A 17642-nucleotide genomic window follows, 5' to 3' on the forward strand; every position below is an offset into this window, starting at 1 on the left:
TCAAAAGTCAGAGTTTGAGTTTCTCCCCCAAAACTACATAGTGGCCCTTTAAAAGTGACCCAACACTTTATTTGTGCCTGGAGGAGTAAACAGCAATGTTTGTGTTAGCTCAGCAAACAGATCAACAGCCACACCCACAACAGAAGAAGAGAGCAAAACAATTACAAAGCTGAAAAAACAAAATAATTAAAAATGTATGAGACTATTATTGCAAATGATTACAACATTTAGATGTCATGAAAATGTTACAAAAAAAGAAAAACAAACTGCTGCAGCTACATTCTGGTTTTAGGTATACTGTGAATCTTGTTGGTTCACACAGGAGGAAATGAGGCACCCACACACACACACACACACACACACCTCCTGTCTGCTCGTCACCATCAGCAGTGACAGGAAGCGTCCGTCTCTGCTCGTTTGTTCACGTCGTGCTGTTGGATGTTTTATTTGAGCAGCTGCTTGTTTTTCTTCGAACAAAACAAAACAAATTTAAAAATACATCATCGGGTTGCTTTAATTCTTCTTCTCAAGCTCTAATACAAAGGATTTACTTATCGAAAGAACTTTAAAAAAATAAATAAATAAATATTGACAGGTGGAGATGAGTTCTGGAGGTCTGGGGCTCGCGGGGGGACTGGGTGAGGAGGACATCAGTCAGGAGGAGTTGGACTTTTCCGACCTGTTTCTGTACAACTCATCTGGAGAGGATTTCCCTGTCCATAAAGGTGCGTATGCAACAGTTATTCTACTTTAACATAATATATGCTTAACAAACTCATTATGTTCTTTTTTTTTAGCAGCATATGTTATCATAAACGTTTAAGGATGGTGGCTTTGTGTTGAGTTTGTGTTTCACTGTAGTAAAGTGGCTATGGGGCTATCCACCTGTAGGCACTCAGCTGTCAGGTACCGATGTTACGCTGTAGTCCCCCTCTCTCACTTCATTATGTCAGGCGGGGAAATCAACTAGACTTTCAGTTTGTTGGAGCCTGAAGTGAATGAAAATTAAAATTTGAGGTCTTCTTCTCAAAAATGTTTGCTTCTTCTTTTTCTTCTTCTTCTTCTTGTTACTTGGATGTTTGAGCTCCACGTGAAGAATTGTGTATTTGCACGGTGACATAGTAAATCTGCTGAAGGAGGGAAGTTTCTCTGTTTCTCTCAACTTAAATCTGAATTCAACACGTGGATGCACAAGACGATGCAGCCAGAATCAGACTCTTATTATTGTTCAGGAGTTTTTCAAACACAATCAATATGTAGTAGCATTTTGGTGCATTATAGAGAAAATAGCTAGAGAAAAGAAAAAGAACTCTAAGCACCACAAAGGTCAGGATTTATAAATATAAAAATATTTTAAAAATATGAAAAATCTAGTTCTTTAAATGTAATTATTTTGCCTTTATTTAACCAGGTTAGTCCCATTGAGCTCACAGATCTCTTTTACAAGGGAGACCTGGCCAGCAACACAGAGTTACAACAGCATAGTAACAGAAAAAGCACTGTCAAATAATCAAACATTCTCAGTTTATTTCACCATAGTTTTAAAGCTGTTCAGTGGTCCAGTATTCTGAAGTTTAAGTAAAGTCAGTAGATTGTTCTATGCAGTCGTTGCCAAAGACTTGAAAGCTTTCTTTTCACAATTCAGTTCTGACTTTGGGAACAACAAATTGAAAAACGTTAAGAGAACGAAGACTGCGATTCCACATTTCAGGTTTAAAAGTAAATAGGACGTTTTTCAAGAATTGCTTTGTATTTAAAAAATGTGTAAAAATATGTCAAATGTATCTGTTTTTAAAATAAAAACACTTGCAAACGTCATGACATAATGATCCAAACACGTGCTGTGTTAATGTAACACAGTGAGACAGATGTGATGTAACATGTGGTGTTAGATGAGAGTCTCTGTCAGTGCCTGTCCCGAGGCCCTCAGTAAGGGTGACTGCTGTCAGAAAGAAACTACACTCATGGCAGGGATGAAAGTAACTACTTACATACTGCTAAAATTACTGTAATTAAGTCATTTTGGGGGGGGTACTTGTACTTTTTCAGCATGCATTACACCATGTCATCTGCTTAGTTACTTTTAAAATCATCACTGAGGACTGAGTAAAATTTGAAAGAATTTCTAAACCTTTCATCTGCATTTTTGTAACCAACAAGACTGTTTGATGGCAAACAGGGTGATATTAAGACAAAAAACACTAAACTCTAGAGCAGGCTCGGGTCTGGAGAGGTGACCACAGACCAGAACAGAGCTTAACAGAGTAAGTGGTAAATTAGACTGAAGATTTGGAGAAACAGAAAAAACCTTTGATTGAAAGTTATTGATAATGCATGAAACATTAATTGCTAAGAATACTCTGAGTAGTGTTTGAGAAAACATATTTGTTTTACTGAAGTATTATTTTAAACCCAGTAGTTTAACTTATACTTGAGTAGTATTTCAGTAATGTTTTCAGTACTGTTTCCACCACTGACTTGCGGCGTGAGGTTGTGGTCTTCATGGACTGAATAGACAAGTAGTCTGACACCAGGCAGCCCCCTAGTGCTCATAAGGTCAGCAGTTTAAAGATTCTGTATTTTTCAAAAAGGGACAGGGCGTATATATATATAAATATATATATATAGGTATTACCTATATATATACATATGTACATATATATATGTACATATATATATATAGTACATGCAGAGTATTTTCATAAATTGAAACATGTCTCTTTAAGTTTTAAGTACTTCAGACGCACAAATTATTAATCCTGACTTCTCTTATAAACAGATGACTCAGGTTCTCTCCTGCAAAACAACAGCCAGCCTCCCCTGCTGGTGGTCGACCATCACGCTGCATCGTACATCTCCAGCTCTGACCAGCCGGCCTCCAGTCAGGACTTCTCCTCTCACAGCCCCACCACAGAGCACCTGTCAGGGGTGGTGTTTGATTCCCTGGGGCTGACATCAAGACCAGGGACCATCCCTGCTCCCAGCCCCAGGATTGAGATCACCGTCACGTCAGGTGATTCTCTCAGCTCTCACATCCTGGACCCGAGCCCCGGCACCAAAGCTCTGGGTGCCTACAGGGACTGTGTGAGCCCGGCCAGCAGTAACTCCTCCACAGGCTGGCCTGCAGAGGCATACTCTCCTGTGGCTTCACCGTGCGTCTCCCCTTCAGTCGGAGGCTCTAACGTGGGGTTGTCGGCATTAGACCTCTGCCCAGTCCTCCAGGGTATCCACACTTCTTCTGCCCACTCCTCTCCAGGAGCCTCGCCTCGCAACAGCATCACAGAAGAGACCTTACTCCAGCCCCAGAACCAACAACCCGCCTCATCAATCCCTCACCAGCGCTCACGCTCTGCCTCGCCGCACGGAAAACGCTCATATGACCAGACCAATCCTTATCAAGGAGGCACTCCCGTCAAGCAGCGCTCTCGCAGCCCAAGCCCCATCCCCTTGCCTCATGAGCAGCAAGGAACCTACTACCTTCAGGCTCAAGCTGAGTTCCAGCCCCAAGTCCAGGCATGCTCCCCAGGCCTGGAGGAGATGCTGAACAGCCTCACCTCCAGTCAGCCCAGAGTGGTGCCTACTGCAGTGGTGCGAGATGCACATGGGCAGGCTCAAAGGCCGGACTGTGTGCACAGAGAGGGGTACGATTGGGCCATTGAGCAGGAGAGAATGGGCAGGACAGGACCTGAAGTCAAGTCTGAAACCTTCTATATGCTCCCAGCTGTGTGGCCTCCTCCTCATACAATCCACCAAGGAGCATTCAGGTTTTTTATTTGTACTTTTTCATAACATAGAAAGCATTTATGTCTTGCCAATGAGCACAAATGACAAGTTTTTATTCTTATTGACCTTCTCTCTGTTTGTCCTTCCTCCAGTGCTCTGTCCGTGGCTCCACTTCCATCTTTAGAGTGGCCATTGCCCAGTCAGTCTGGTCAGTATGAGCTTCTTATCCAGCAGCAGCCCAGATCCCACCACAGAGCTCACTATGAGACGGAGGGAAGTCGCGGGGCTGTGAAGACATCTAACGGAGGGCATCCGGAAGTTCAGGTACTTTCTTTGTTCTGTGCCTGGAGGGTGGGGGGTGTGCAAAGAATGGAAAGTCAGCAAGAATAAAATGAGGTCACAGGAAAGATTGCAAATATAGGATGGTATTTCCTGGATTATGTTGTGTTTATGTAAAGCCCGACAGTCATGCAAATGAATAGAAAAGAAGAGAATCACGTCACGACTCCCACGAAGACAAATTATTAGGACTTGTACTGTTTCAGAGTGCTGAGAAAATACCCTCATAGTTGGAAATCAGGCACATCATTCATGCATTGGTACATGGATCTGGTTCATTTGTTGCTTGGTTGAGTTCAATAATAGGCCATTACTGTTGGATTTCTGGCGCTGTTGCACAAACAGACTATGCAAAGCAGTGTACTTGCTAAGCAAGTTAGATAGTGTGAGGGAAATCACCCCCGCAGGGAGACGAGATTTGTTGTGCAGTGTTACATTTGTTCTCTGCAGCCATGGACATTAATAGCATTATAGTTGGTTTAATTCAGTGTGAAGCGTGCATTTAATCGCCTTTGTTGCCATTACTAGCTCCTTGGGTACCAAGGCACGGCTCCACTGGGGCTGCAGGTCTTCATAGGAACAGCCGACGAGAGGCTGCTGAAGCCACACGCTTTCTACCAGGTGCATCGCATCACTGGGAAGACCGTCACAACGCCCAGTATGGAGAGGATGACCAACGGAACCAAAGTGTTGGAAATCCCTCTGGAGCCCAAGAACCACATGAGAGTGGTGTGAGTAGCACAGAGAGACTGTGGGATACATATGCCAAACGATCGTCAAAATAGCTTTTTCTGCATTTTTATTTTCAGCGATTTGACTAATTGATTGATCATTATAGCTGTACTTGCAAAACTGTCATTTAATTTATGACGAAAATAGTTTTATATATGCTCTTTTTATGTATTGTATTTAAAAGACTTGATCCGTAGAGTAACAAGTAAATAAAACTGTGAGACAAATGTAGAGCTGTAAAACCTTGAAATCAGTAGAAAATAAGTAGCATTAATGGAAATATTAAAGTAAATTTCAATGCCTCAATATTGTACTTAAGTAAAGTATTTGAGAAAATCCTTAACTGTTTTCTTTAGATTTTCAATTGATAAGGTTTGAGTTTCTGTGCTCTTCATAAGAACATTTGTGGCTCATGATTTTTGTTGCTTTTCCTCCCTGCAAGCTGCTGGTGCAACACAGTGGAAACATAAAATGCATCACTTCCTGTGTGCCAGAGGGTTCTTCCAAGAAAAACCAGTCAGTCTACAGCAGCTTTGATAAATCTGACGCATGATGAATCCCTAAAAAAACAAAAAACAGTAGCATAAAACATATTCTCGATCAGAACGAGTCATTGAAACAGAAAAAGATTACATGAGATTACATCAGCTAACTGTAGAAACAGATTTAGAAGAAAAACAAGCTGACAATGTTCCAAACAGATCAATATCAACCTATTTTCAGCACACTTTTTATCTTATCTCACTTTTTCTCATGTTTCACAGTATCGACTGTGTAGGAATCTTGAAGCTGAGAAACGCCGACATCGAGCTGAGGAACGGTGAGACGGACATTGGACGAAAAAACACACGTGTTCGTTTGGTGTTCCGTGTCCACATTCCTCAACCTGGAGGCCAAATCACATCCCTTCAAGTTGCCTCTGAGCCTATTGAATGCTGTAAGGAGACTTTCATCTTCAATATTGTAGAACTAAAGTTTTATCTTAATCTATTTATACTACTGTTTGTCTCCGTATGCGTAAACTAAATGCTTAAGAATATGTAGATATCTTCCTCTTACTGAATTTGTATTCCCAAGCAGCACTCAATGTGTTTTTCAGTACTGTCTGGTGTTTAATACATCTGTGTTTTGTCTGCTCAGCCCAGCGCACAGCTCAGGAGCTCCCCGCGGTCGAGAGGCAGGACCTGGATCAATGCTCAGTACTTGGCGGTCAGCAAATGGTCCTTACTGGACAGAATTTCACACCCGACTCCAAAGTGATATTCTCAGAGAAGACACAAGGTGATGAAGCGAGATTTTTGATCAGTTGTCTAATCTTCTAGTCATGAGATAATTGCTCTCTGATTAAATTATTTAGATGAGCAACAACATGTGATATCGGACGTGAAAGAATAGTTTGACCTTTTGGGAATGTGCTTATTTGCTTTATTGCCAAGAGTTCAATGAGAGGAGTGATACCACTCTCATGACTGTACAGTAAAAATGAAGCCGGTTAATTTATCATAGCACAAAAAGCTGGTCTGGCGCTTCCCAAAGGTAAAAATATCTGCCTACCAGCACCTCTAAAGCTCATTATTATGTCATATTTCAATTTTCCACAGGAAGTCACTATGGCCCGGCAAGAAATAGCAACAACAAATTTCCTTTCTAACTCTCATCAAGAAAACTGGTAGACAGATATTGTCACCTTTAGACAGAGACAGGCTAGATAGCACAATCGGCTAGCCAACATATAGCAAGTTAAGTCATTACAGAAAACATAGAGCAAAAATGACATGTTGTGGTTGTGGTTGTGGTAGGCTATTCTAGGGCTACTGCTAGGTGGGTTTTCTACCTTCACAGGGCCAGGCTAGGTAACCTCCCAATTTTCCAGGTTTTATGCTATGCTAAGCTAAGCTAACTGTCATATTTCTTGTACAGGCATGAAAGTGGTATCAAACTAAAGAGTCAGCGCTTTATTGTTAAATCAGTACAAAAAACAAGTGGGTTTTTACAGAGGGTTACATGTATCATAGAGAGCCAAGCAAACTGTTTCCCCCTGTTTCCAGACTTTAAGCTAAGCTAAGCTAACTAGATCCTGGCTGTAGCTGAATATTCTCTAACAAACATAAGTGTGACATTGATCTTCTGATCTGCCTCTTGGGAAGTAGGCAAAAAAGTGCATTTCCTAAAAGGTGGAACTATTCCTTTAATACACTATGCTGTGCATCTAGATATTATCGAAACTTCTGATGATTGTGTTTTGTCGACCTGTGATTGTTTTGTGCGTGCGTGTATATTTGAACTTCAAGCGGATGTCTTTGATTAAAATAGACTCGTATTTTTTGCAAGAGTCAGACACCTCTATGGCCCTCCTAATATCCTGCTCGAACTCATCCACCTACTCATGTAGTATTTGTATTTTCAGACTATTTGCATATTGCCTGGGTAACATCTACTTTCAGTGACGTACAGCTTCCTTCAGCCCCCACTTTCAAACTCTTAAAAAACAAGCCATTAGTATAAACGTTTTGCTGTTTTACTGGCGGTGACAACTTTTATTTATTTCTACACGGAAATTTCTCACCTCAGTGCCGTTTAATCTGCCCACACAAGAATTGCTGGGTTACATGGTTTGAGAGCTGGATGGGTACAGTTGACTGCATGTAAAGCCTCCTTGTTGCTTGGCGTGGGGTTTTATGCAACAGGATGTGGTTAGAAAGACTGATAAAGATTCAGACCCGGAGCAGAGGCTAGGTTTTTTTTTTTTTCAAAGCGTGGGTAGAAAACAGAAACAGCAGGTAAAAAGTGAGGTGTGAATGAGCCACTTAACCAGACATAAAAGAGAAACTTGTTTTCCATTGTCTGTGCATGAATGTTTTCACACACTTAAGAAAAAGGATTGACAGTGTCTGATTTCTCACAAATTCATCTTCATCTGATCAGAAATGTTCCCTTCCTGAGAGTTAGATAAGGCCAATACAAGTCATACTTCCGACAAATACAAAGCTGCAGCCAGTTAGCTAAACTTTGTACAAAGACTGGAAATGGGGGAAACTTCCTATCGAAGGCAACAAAATCTGCTTACAAGCATCTCTGAAACCTAGAAATAGTGAAGGGTTTTGGTACAGACATGAGAGTGGTATCGATATTCTCATGTAAGGGAAAATGAGAAAAAAAAATCGTGTTTGACATAAAATGTAAAAGACCTCCTCTGCTTTAATGTCTGTACTTTATTCCTTCTGCTTTCAGATGGGCAACAAATCTGGGAGGTGGAGGCCACTGTGGACAGAGACAAGACGCAAGCTGTGAGTTAACTATCACCAATTTGTGCTGACATGCGTTAAGCAGGAAGAACAATATTACATAACCAATTATGTACTTTTTGTACATTGTCTGGTAATGTGACTAAGTCACTCAAAACTGAAAGCAAAACACAAAGCCTGCGACCACACTTTGCTGACTTGCTGCTATGAAACACCCAAGTCTCTGTTTCATCACTAAGTGTGAACTTTTTTTCTGTTGTCTCACAATCCCCCAATGTAGAATATGCTGTTTGTTGAGGTTCCTCCCTATCGAGACCGGACCATTTCCCACCCAGCAAAGGTCAACTTCTATGTCATCAACGGAAAGAAGAAACGCAGTCAGCCTCAGCACTTCATCTACACTCCAGTGATAGGTACATATCTGTTAGTATCTCTGCTCAAGTACAGGAGGAAGGCTGTTTCAGAAGGAGGCCGAAAGGTCAAAAGTTTCCACCCGGGGGTCAGCAGTTAAATACAAGGCTGGAGATGTAAGATTATATCGTTCTAAGCTTTATCAAAACAAACCTTATGCTTAAAGACTTGATACAACACACTTAATGTGCATTTGAACCTAAATTGATGCTAGTGCAAGAAAATCGGAAAGTTAAACAGGTCAGGATGTTGCTAATCTGACAAACGTGTTGGCTACTAGGTCATCCGTACAGGAAAGAATACAGGAAACAGAAGCACTTTAATCACATTAGATCTACTGTACAATCAAAGGAACATCTCAGGCTGAAGACAGTTTAACACAGTTGCTTGAGAAGCTACTACAAGGTCCGTCTTTTTGATACTCATTTACACTGATGTTGTTCCATTTTACAAGAAATCAGTACCAATCAGAAGAAATCAATCAGTCATCAAAAGTTGTAAGCAGTCAACTGAGGCCACAACACAGGTTTTTTTGTGTAGGGGGACAACTCTCACTTGCTATAAAAGGGAAAAATCTGTCACTCCACAACCGTTATCACTAGTGCTATCCACCCACAGTCAAAGTCATACCCATAGCCAAAATGCAGACACACACTTGTGTTGGTAAGCATTTTAGGGAGCAAAGGGCAACTGAAGTAGAAATAGATGCGGCAGGTTTAAGGAAAAGTGCTAATATGAGAGAATCAGATAATGACATGCTGGGGGAAATTAACCAGTTGCTTTAAGATCTCAGGCCTCAGTGATATTTTTAGTGATGCTAGCAGCACGGCTCTACTGCGGTTGGTTTTTAGTTAGTCGCTCCACAAATCTGGTCCAGACTTAAATATCTTAACAACCACTGGTACTTTGGTTTGCTAGAGTACTGCTCTTTGTGTTTAGTGGCCATTGGTAAATGTTAACAAGCTAGGCTAAGATGGTGAACCCAGTCAATACTGCCAGCTAAACATCAGTGTGTTAACATTGTTAGGATGGTCACAAGTGAAGCTTAGCAATGATTTTAGAACCACTGTGCCTAAGAACAGCTTCACAGAGATGCTGGCATGAATCTTGTTAATGTGAACCCCTTTCACACTGGACAATAAAACCCAGTAATATCTGACCGTTGTCTTTTGTGGGAAAGGGAACAATCAGCATTAATTCCTGGGTGAAAAGACTCTGTAGTAGTCAGGGGTATTTATTGGCTCCAGCTCCGACTATCTGTGATGGAAACATGGCGCTCAGTTGAACAGGCTAATTTTTGCCCCTTTTTCGTAGTGATGCTTTGATGTGCATTGAGTCTGAAAGATCATCTTCCATGGTCAAATAATCTTTGTTTTTGTATTCTAGTTATTAAACCAGAACCACTAGAGGACTACCAGTTGAATTCGTACGGCTACTCAGACAATCAGGCTTTGACTGGCCTGTCAATGAAGTCACTCTATCACCACCTGGAGCAGGACGGCAACCTTCAAGCCTTGAATATTTCTCCAACACTGTACCATCTAACCACTGTAGACCCCAGAGCCCACGTGTTAACCACTGACCAACTGGACGACCAACCAGTCTATTACCAGTCCAGAGACGGCACTCTCATCAACAACTCTATGCTATACCACACTGCAAACCAACATTACAGCAACTGTGGTGCTGCCTTCCTTGGTGGTTCTCCAATGGCTTCCCACCCTGCCTCCACTCCCAGCCAGTGTGTCAGTGCCAGAGCCTCTTTGGCCAAACTGGGCGAGGGTCCTCACATCGGTGATTCATTTGAGGCCTGTTTGATGTCAAGACATCAGAGTTTTGTGCAGACAGCACTGCCACTGGGAAAGTCACCACCTTCAAGGTACATCCACACTCAAGCTCAAGCTCAAGCTCCTAAGCCTGTAGGCCGAGTGGAGCCCAGCGTGCAGTGTCTGAACCAGATCAGCCCTGGAAGAGGAAACTATGAGGAACGAGCACCAGAGAGGGTCACAGTAAAACAAGAGAACCTCCGCTATGCCTACCTGGAGGATGGTGAGTATCACTGTTTTATACTGATTTCCTAAAGGGGTCACAGACAACACAACAAGCAGGCCAACTCAATGCCGAGTTTGGGATCATAGCAACTAGTTGGTTTCAAACATTCCCCAGCTTTTATCAGTGAGTCGTTATGCTCTATATTTGATCATGTAAAACTTTGAGTATGTCTGTTTGGTTTCTATTGCAACCCTTTATCTCCCTGCTTTAGTTTTTTGGTTTTAAAAAGTCCTTGACAAAACAACAGATCACTGAAATATTCTGCCAAGTTTTTTAATATCTTTCACATAAAATAAATAAATGGGTAAATATCATCAGAATACCAAGAAAAACATACAAACTATAACGATGAAGTGACATGTTGAAGCCTGGGGGATGAGTAATTGTGGTCCAGTGTGCAAATGCACATCAGCACAATGCAACTGTATGCTTGCAAATCCTTGCTTGTGGTTTTCTGTCGGGCTTTCTATCCACTCTTCTGTCTCTTTTGGTCTCGCTCTCTCTCTCTCTTGCTCACACAAACTCAAACACACAGCAGGTTTGTGAGCATGCCCAGACTCATTCAAATCAAATCTAATACAGCTTGCTTATGATTCCTAATGTTTTTGAGGATGATAATAGAGAAAGAAACAACATTATCATGACAGTGCTTGCTGTGGGGCAAACAAGCTGTTAACACCTCTGTGATGGAAGACCAGAACAGGAAGTTTTGTGTGTTAGCAAATACATACAGAAACACCTGTGGTCAAAAAATGCTCTTTGTTCTGGTATGTCATACAGACTAGAGTAATAGGGAAAGTTTGGGTAACTGCAACAATTTGTTTAACTGAGCATCAGAGCAATTTAACCAAGATACACTGCTGTGTTAACACAGTTTATATTGGCTGTTGTTTCTTAATATTGGTAAACTATTTATTCTTTCTGTCGGATGATTCAAGTGCAACACAAATCTGCCAGTGAATCAGTCCAAAAACTATTGCACATAAATCTGTGTTAAACAAAATAGAGACACCTAGTGGACTTTAATGTAATTACAAAACTAGACATCATCAGTAAGAAAAGCCTGCAAGTCATCATCTGACTAATTTATGTATGAAACTAGAACATTTCTGGGGGCGCTTTGACAGCTTTGGCAACCTTTGTTGCATTTCCCATATATCTCCCTCCTCATTTCCTGTTATCTTTTGACTGTTGACTCTCTAATAAAAGCATACAATGCCACACCTAAAAACTGACTTTGGCGACTCCTTCTGGTAGTAATAAAAAACAAAAGTACACAGAATCATCTCCCGACCCTCGAACAAATCCAACCAAGGTTGATAGAGGTGAAAACACCATCACATTGGAATGTAGCCTAATGGTATCTTTTTTGCGTCAAATCTTAGACAAATTATACATACATATGCATATCAAATATGACAAATTCAAGAGGAATTCCTATGAAATATATATTTTTGAATGCATATAGTGTTGCTTTATTAGGGTCGTTGTGACACTTAAAGTTGCTCACCCCTCTCTGTAATGTTTTCCAGTCAATGACATCATAAGAAGAGACCTGAGAGGCCACAATGGCGAATGATCCTGGAGACCTGCAGCATCCCTGATGTCCATTCGATGTAAAGCTTGGTCAGCAGTAAGCTTAATAGGTGGACTTAATATGAGCACAAGGTCCTGATTGTCTTGGAAGAAGTTTTGTACTTGTGAAGTTGTAAACCAAAATGGTGGCAGATATTTAAGGCAAGCAGTAGAAACCTACCCACTATAGGCTAATGTAGAGTGATTCACCTTCCAAACTCAGTTACAGCATTTCACATGAAAATACAAGTCCACTCATTGTTAGCCTTTAATATTGCCTTATTTTTGAGCCTTAGCAAAGATAATAGAACATGTGTCATACCTTATATTATGCATCTTTAGGGTCGTATTTTTAACCAGTTTAAAATCTATATGTGCCTTTATTTGTACAATTGCTCTTTTAAAGCATGTATACAATATTTTATATTAAATAAATTCTGTTTATATTAATCTGTGTGTTTTCATCAAGAGCAGGAATGGGTTGAGGAATGTTTTATATTATATAAATATTCTCAAACTGCCTGTGTGTTATAGCTGTAGTGTTGGGGTAGAAATGTTAATCAGAAGACTGAACATAATAAACAAATTTTGGGAATTAAATAAACAAACTCTCTTCATATTCATGAATGAATAAACTGAAAAAACAAACTGACCTTAAAAGACACCACAATGTCATACTGTTTTACTTGTTTATAATTTACGGACCCTGCCACCTTTCTAGCTTCAAACAGTCTATTGGGGACCTTATTTTCCTTAGAGAACAGCTTGTTTATTCAGTTATGGAAAAGATAAACATTTGTGTTTGTATTCTTACCTCATTAAAAGTTTTGAGTTGGATTTCTTCTCCAAAACTACATAGTGCCCCTTTTAAAGTTTATTATATTAATATTTTTTGAGCTGAAAAAGTCATCTGTAATGAAAACTACATTACTTCTATTAATAGTAACGGCAGATTTTTTCTAATAATGAATCCCAAACTGAGTCATGCAGAACAAATCCATTCACAAAAGTAAATATTAAAATTAAAACATACTTAAAAGTAACGTTACTTACTTTGAGGAGTCATCATTGCTGTTGAATTGTTGATGCTACACCATGTAGGCTAAGCACAGTTAGTTAAGCCATATTGGTGATGAGCTAACGTTAGTTGATTAAGCTAAGTCACCAGGCTACTAGGTGTAGCTGTAAATTACGTAATGTAATTTCTACTAATTTAAATGTTCCTCTCGAAGGAGTGAGAGTGAAAGTCTAGTTTCCAACACTTTTCGAGTTGTCCAAAATAGTAACACAGAGCTTGAGGTTCAACAGAAACTCACAAACGCTAGGAGGCGCCATTTTCAAACCAACCGTAGACCAGACCGGAAGCGGATAACACAAGCGCGACGTCACTTCCGGTAAACGGATGTGTTATTTTCTTTCCTTTGAAAGCTAGCTAAATTAGCATTTTCTACACAGTTTTACGTTGTTGTTTTTTATTTTATTTTCACTGAGTTGGATGTTTACATCGACGGAGAAGAGTGAAATATTCGCGCCACTGGTAAGATTTTCTTCCACATACGTATTATATTCATTTAAAGTGCAAATATGTGCATGAGAAATGTAGCACCACTTTGCTACGTTGTCAGTGATTAGTAGCTGCGTCTATTCACAATAAAAGATGTACAGTTTTACACAGCACTGTTTTTTGAAGAAAAACAACTGTATGAGAGCAGAATCCAACCTTCGATTCACATTTTTACGATTGTCGAGTGCTTAAAGGCTAAATGAGTAAGTCAATGATGACAATACGGTGAGAGACGGAATAATTTTCAACTGTAACTCTTTATCCTTTTTTTTTTCTGGGACCCTATAAGTTAAAATTCCTTCATTTATCTTACAAACCACTTTTACTTATCAATGACATATTTCTGCATACCGTGATCTTGTTCTTTGCACATATAGCTCTCTGAAGAATAACAGACCAAACAGCCTGTCACCAGCATCATGTCTGCAGAACTGGACCTGTCCCCACCGGAGGTCCCTGAGCCCACCTTCCTAGAGAGCCTACTACGTTATGGGCTGTTTCTGGGTGCCATCTTTCAGCTCATCTGCATCCTGGCTGTCATCATTCCTACATCCAAGGGACATGAACAGGTAGGTAGACTACAGGAAAAAAGAGAGTAGCAGGTCTTGTTGCAAAGTCTGAAACACCTTTCAAACTGTTTTTTTTCCCATTCTGCTGCCCTCCACAGTTGGGGCTATGGTGTAGATTAGGTGTCATAGATAACCGGTCAGGGTTTGGGATACTTTTGGCCTGATGTTAAAGTGAGTCAAATTGATTCGACACAACTCAGGCAGTTATCAAACCATAACACTATCCCCTATTTTATGTTTTTTTCCTTGCATGATACCGTAGTGTATCCCTAAAAAGTCATTGCTTGGATGTACCTGCCAACTTTGTGCTTTATGAAAACTCTGTGTTGAATCACTCGTTTTTACATATACCTATGACATTAGAGGAACAAGAAATAATAGGTAGAAATAGGGACTTGAGGTGTAACAAACGTTGCATTTTAACTCAAAATATCATACCTACACTCTGCTCACATTACTCCTCACTGTCAGGAGACATATCGTCTATTTAATCTATTAATCAGATTGAATTGGCATTTTGTCGTTATTATTGTCTTTGAATGACTGAAAAAATGTAGAAGTTGGTAGCAATTGACAAGAAAGGGTGTTCAATTACATAGGTATTTTGTGAGAAATACCTGTGTATTTGAAAAGTAATAAGTTAATTTTTCCAGAGCAGTAGACTTGTGTCTTGGCTCACTGACCTAATTTAGACTATTTTAGTATCACTTCAACTAGGAGAGAAATATTTCTGGCTCAAGAGGAGGGGACAGTTCTTAAGACTGTACAATGACACCATACATTGAGGTTCAAAAATGTAAAATTAAAAAATAAATAAAACCGAATTGATAATTTGTCGATCTTTTTTGACATTTATTCAATTGATAATACTTCAGAGACAGGCTCAGTCGTTCACATGGATGGGGCGAGATTCACCACTTTGTGAAATACATGATTTTATGAAGGATATTACTACATGGGTGTGGGAAAACAATTTTTATTTTGCAAGTGAATGCATTTCTGTTTTTGTTTCTGTTTTACATGGCTTCCCTGAGATTTTGGAATCAGGGTTGTAGCAAAAAAACTGACATTGCTAAATACAACACAATGCTACCTGTGGTGGCCCATAAATAATACTATCAGAAATATTTCCTGTTGATAAAGGTATTTCTTTAAAACTGTTTTTTAATAAAAAAAAAAAACATTTCTCCATATTATTTAACAGAACTACGGGTTCTTCGGCAAGACAGTCTTACAGAATGTCATCATTCAGCCTTTTTGAAATACAGAGAAAGCAGACCAATTAGCAAGAGTAGTGCTGAATATCTTATTTTAAAATGTCCATGAAGACACAAACCACGAAGGGCTTCTCTCACAATCTCCATACTAACAACTGTCAGGAGAGATTATTTATAGACGAGAGCAATTAAATCCACTGTCTAATTATTCTATTTTCAGACATTGTCACCAGATGCACTGATTACTCTCCACAGTATGTCGCCATTTCATTCTTCACAGCAGCCTGCTGTTGTTCTGCCTTGCCATTGGAAAGATTGCTGTCACAGAAACAGTGCTGACAGAGGGAAAGCGCTGAAACACGTCTGAGCGCGCGCGCATTTGTGCTCGATAAACTCTAGAATTTAACAGAAGTAGGTTAACACAGAGTCTAAAAACCGCATTGAAAAACTGAATTTCCAAACCACATATAACATATTACCAATGATTAATAAGTCTATATGCACAGGCTATTGTACAGCAAAAAAATGTGTTATAACAAGATAAACTCTGAAAATAATACCTTTTTGAAAAAACTATGTGCTGTATGTCAAAACACAGTATCCAAATATCTTCAAAACACACTAATTTAATCATGATTTTCTTTGTTGTTTTTAGATCTTTGTTGTTTGTAATCTCTGTGAGGCACTTCTTGCTACTTTCTGTATGAAAAGTCAAAAAAAGTATTTTTTATTGAAGTTACAGGGTGTTTAATGCTTCCTTTATTTGCTCTCCAGGAGGAGACTGAGTCCAGTGATGGCAAGGCAACTGAACAGATGAAGAAACCGAAAGGACCAGTACCGCAGATTCGACAGAAACCAAAGAAAGAGAGCAAAAAGAAGCGATAAATTGTGTGTGTGTGTGTGTGTGTGTGTGTGTGTGCGTGTGTGCGTGTGTGTGTGTGTGTGTGCGTGTGTGCGTGTGTCTGTGTGTCTGTGTGTGTGTCTGTGTGTGTGTATGTATGTATGTATGTGTGTGTTTGGGGTTTGGGGGTCATCAGTGGGTCAACAACGGCAGTTATCACTACAGGTGTATAAAACACTACTGTCATACACTATTACGACAAAATAAATGATGTCCATTGAATTTGAGACGCTTCAGAATGACCTTGAGCTGTTCATCCTATTCACATTTAACACTATTCCAAAGAGCAAAATGTCATAAATGTTTTCTGGTGGTTATACAGCTGCATTTTTTTATTTGGTATTCATGTTTGCATTTGTGGTCTTTTTATAATTGAATATCATTGATTGAACTGTATTTGGATTCCAACAGATAATAAAAACAGTGTGTAGTAATTCACCGTAGGTGTCTTTATTCATTGCTAAATGTCAGGCTGGTTTAATGAGTCAGAATGAGATCATGTCCTGGGACATTATTGCCTTACTTTTAAAAAAAAAAAAAAAAAGTCACAGTTCAGTGGTAACAAAATAGCCAGTAAAATGATTGCTAAAGATTTAATAAGGTATATTGTAGATGTCTTTCTTTAAATGTATGTGTCAAAAGCACAAGTAAAAGCAAATAAAACAGATATTTACGTGTGTGTATATGGGTCTATTGATTAATTGCCAGACGAATTCAAAGATCCAATACTATACAGCATTTTTCTGCATCGTGTAATCTGAAGTTAGTAACTGAAGTTATTAAATTAGTGGTGAGAAAAAAAAAATACGATTATTGCCTTCAATTAGTAGAAGAGTGGTAGTATAGGGTACTAAAGAACATGGAAATACTCGAGCAAAGTAAAAGAACCTCAAAATGTACTTGAGTAAATGTCCTCAGTTAAACTTCACCACTGATTAAGTTTACCTGTCTTGGACATAATCAAGAACCGCTTGACATCAACTGATCTTAGCATTTTATTAGATGTATTTTATTATGTATTAGATGTATTTCCTTATAAAACTTTAAAATTTTCTGAGTGGAACAGGATCTATTTATAAAGTTAATGCATCAAAAACGAAAATTCATGTTTTCCACAGCAAGTAGTTCCGACCCTCAGTTGTGATTGGCTGACCCACGTTCGAACCCGTTGATAAATCCCCAATTACAGAACACCTGTGAGGCCGCATAACGGTAAGTTTCAATATCGCTGCGCCAGCGCGAAGTTACCGTCCATGAAAGGGAACTGTGTGTCGCTTAGCAACCGATTCTGCTAGCGAGCAATGAAGCTAACTC

The 17642-nt window shown here is 39.6% G+C and overlaps 2 protein-coding genes and 1 long non-coding RNA gene across 3 annotated transcripts; 2 read left to right on the forward strand and 1 right to left on the reverse strand.

The window, feature by feature from the left end:
* Positions 1-387: 387 nt before the first annotated feature.
* On the forward strand, positions 388-12741 carry nfatc2b (nuclear factor of activated T cells 2b). The gene is made up of 10 exons (XM_030421358.1): positions 388-725; positions 2780-3764; positions 3876-4047; positions 4591-4793; positions 5559-5731; positions 5935-6075; positions 8026-8081; positions 8320-8452; positions 9837-10499; positions 12035-12741. Exons 1-10 carry the CDS (start codon positions 602-604, stop codon positions 12079-12081), a joined length of 2697 nt encoding a protein of 898 aa, XP_030277218.1. The 5' UTR covers positions 388-601; the 3' UTR covers positions 12082-12741.
* Positions 3755-13438, reverse strand: LOC115584031 (uncharacterized). The gene is made up of 2 exons (XR_003984474.1): positions 13131-13438; positions 3755-4067 (listed from the first exon to the last, which is right to left on the reverse strand). It is a non-coding gene; the product is annotated as an uncharacterized LOC115584031 (long non-coding RNA).
* manbal (mannosidase beta like) lies at positions 13439-16766 on the forward strand. The gene is made up of 3 exons (XM_030421360.1): positions 13439-13614; positions 14019-14210; positions 16202-16766. Exons 2-3 carry the CDS (start codon positions 14061-14063, stop codon positions 16310-16312), a joined length of 261 nt encoding a protein of 86 aa, XP_030277220.1. The 5' UTR covers positions 13439-13614; positions 14019-14060; the 3' UTR covers positions 16313-16766.
* The last annotated feature ends 876 nt before the right edge of the window (positions 16767-17642 follow it).

Source organism: Sparus aurata, chromosome 6, assembly GCF_900880675.1.
Source record: "Sparus aurata chromosome 6, fSpaAur1.1, whole genome shotgun sequence".
Taxonomy (NCBI): domain Eukaryota; kingdom Metazoa; phylum Chordata; class Actinopteri; order Spariformes; family Sparidae; genus Sparus; species Sparus aurata.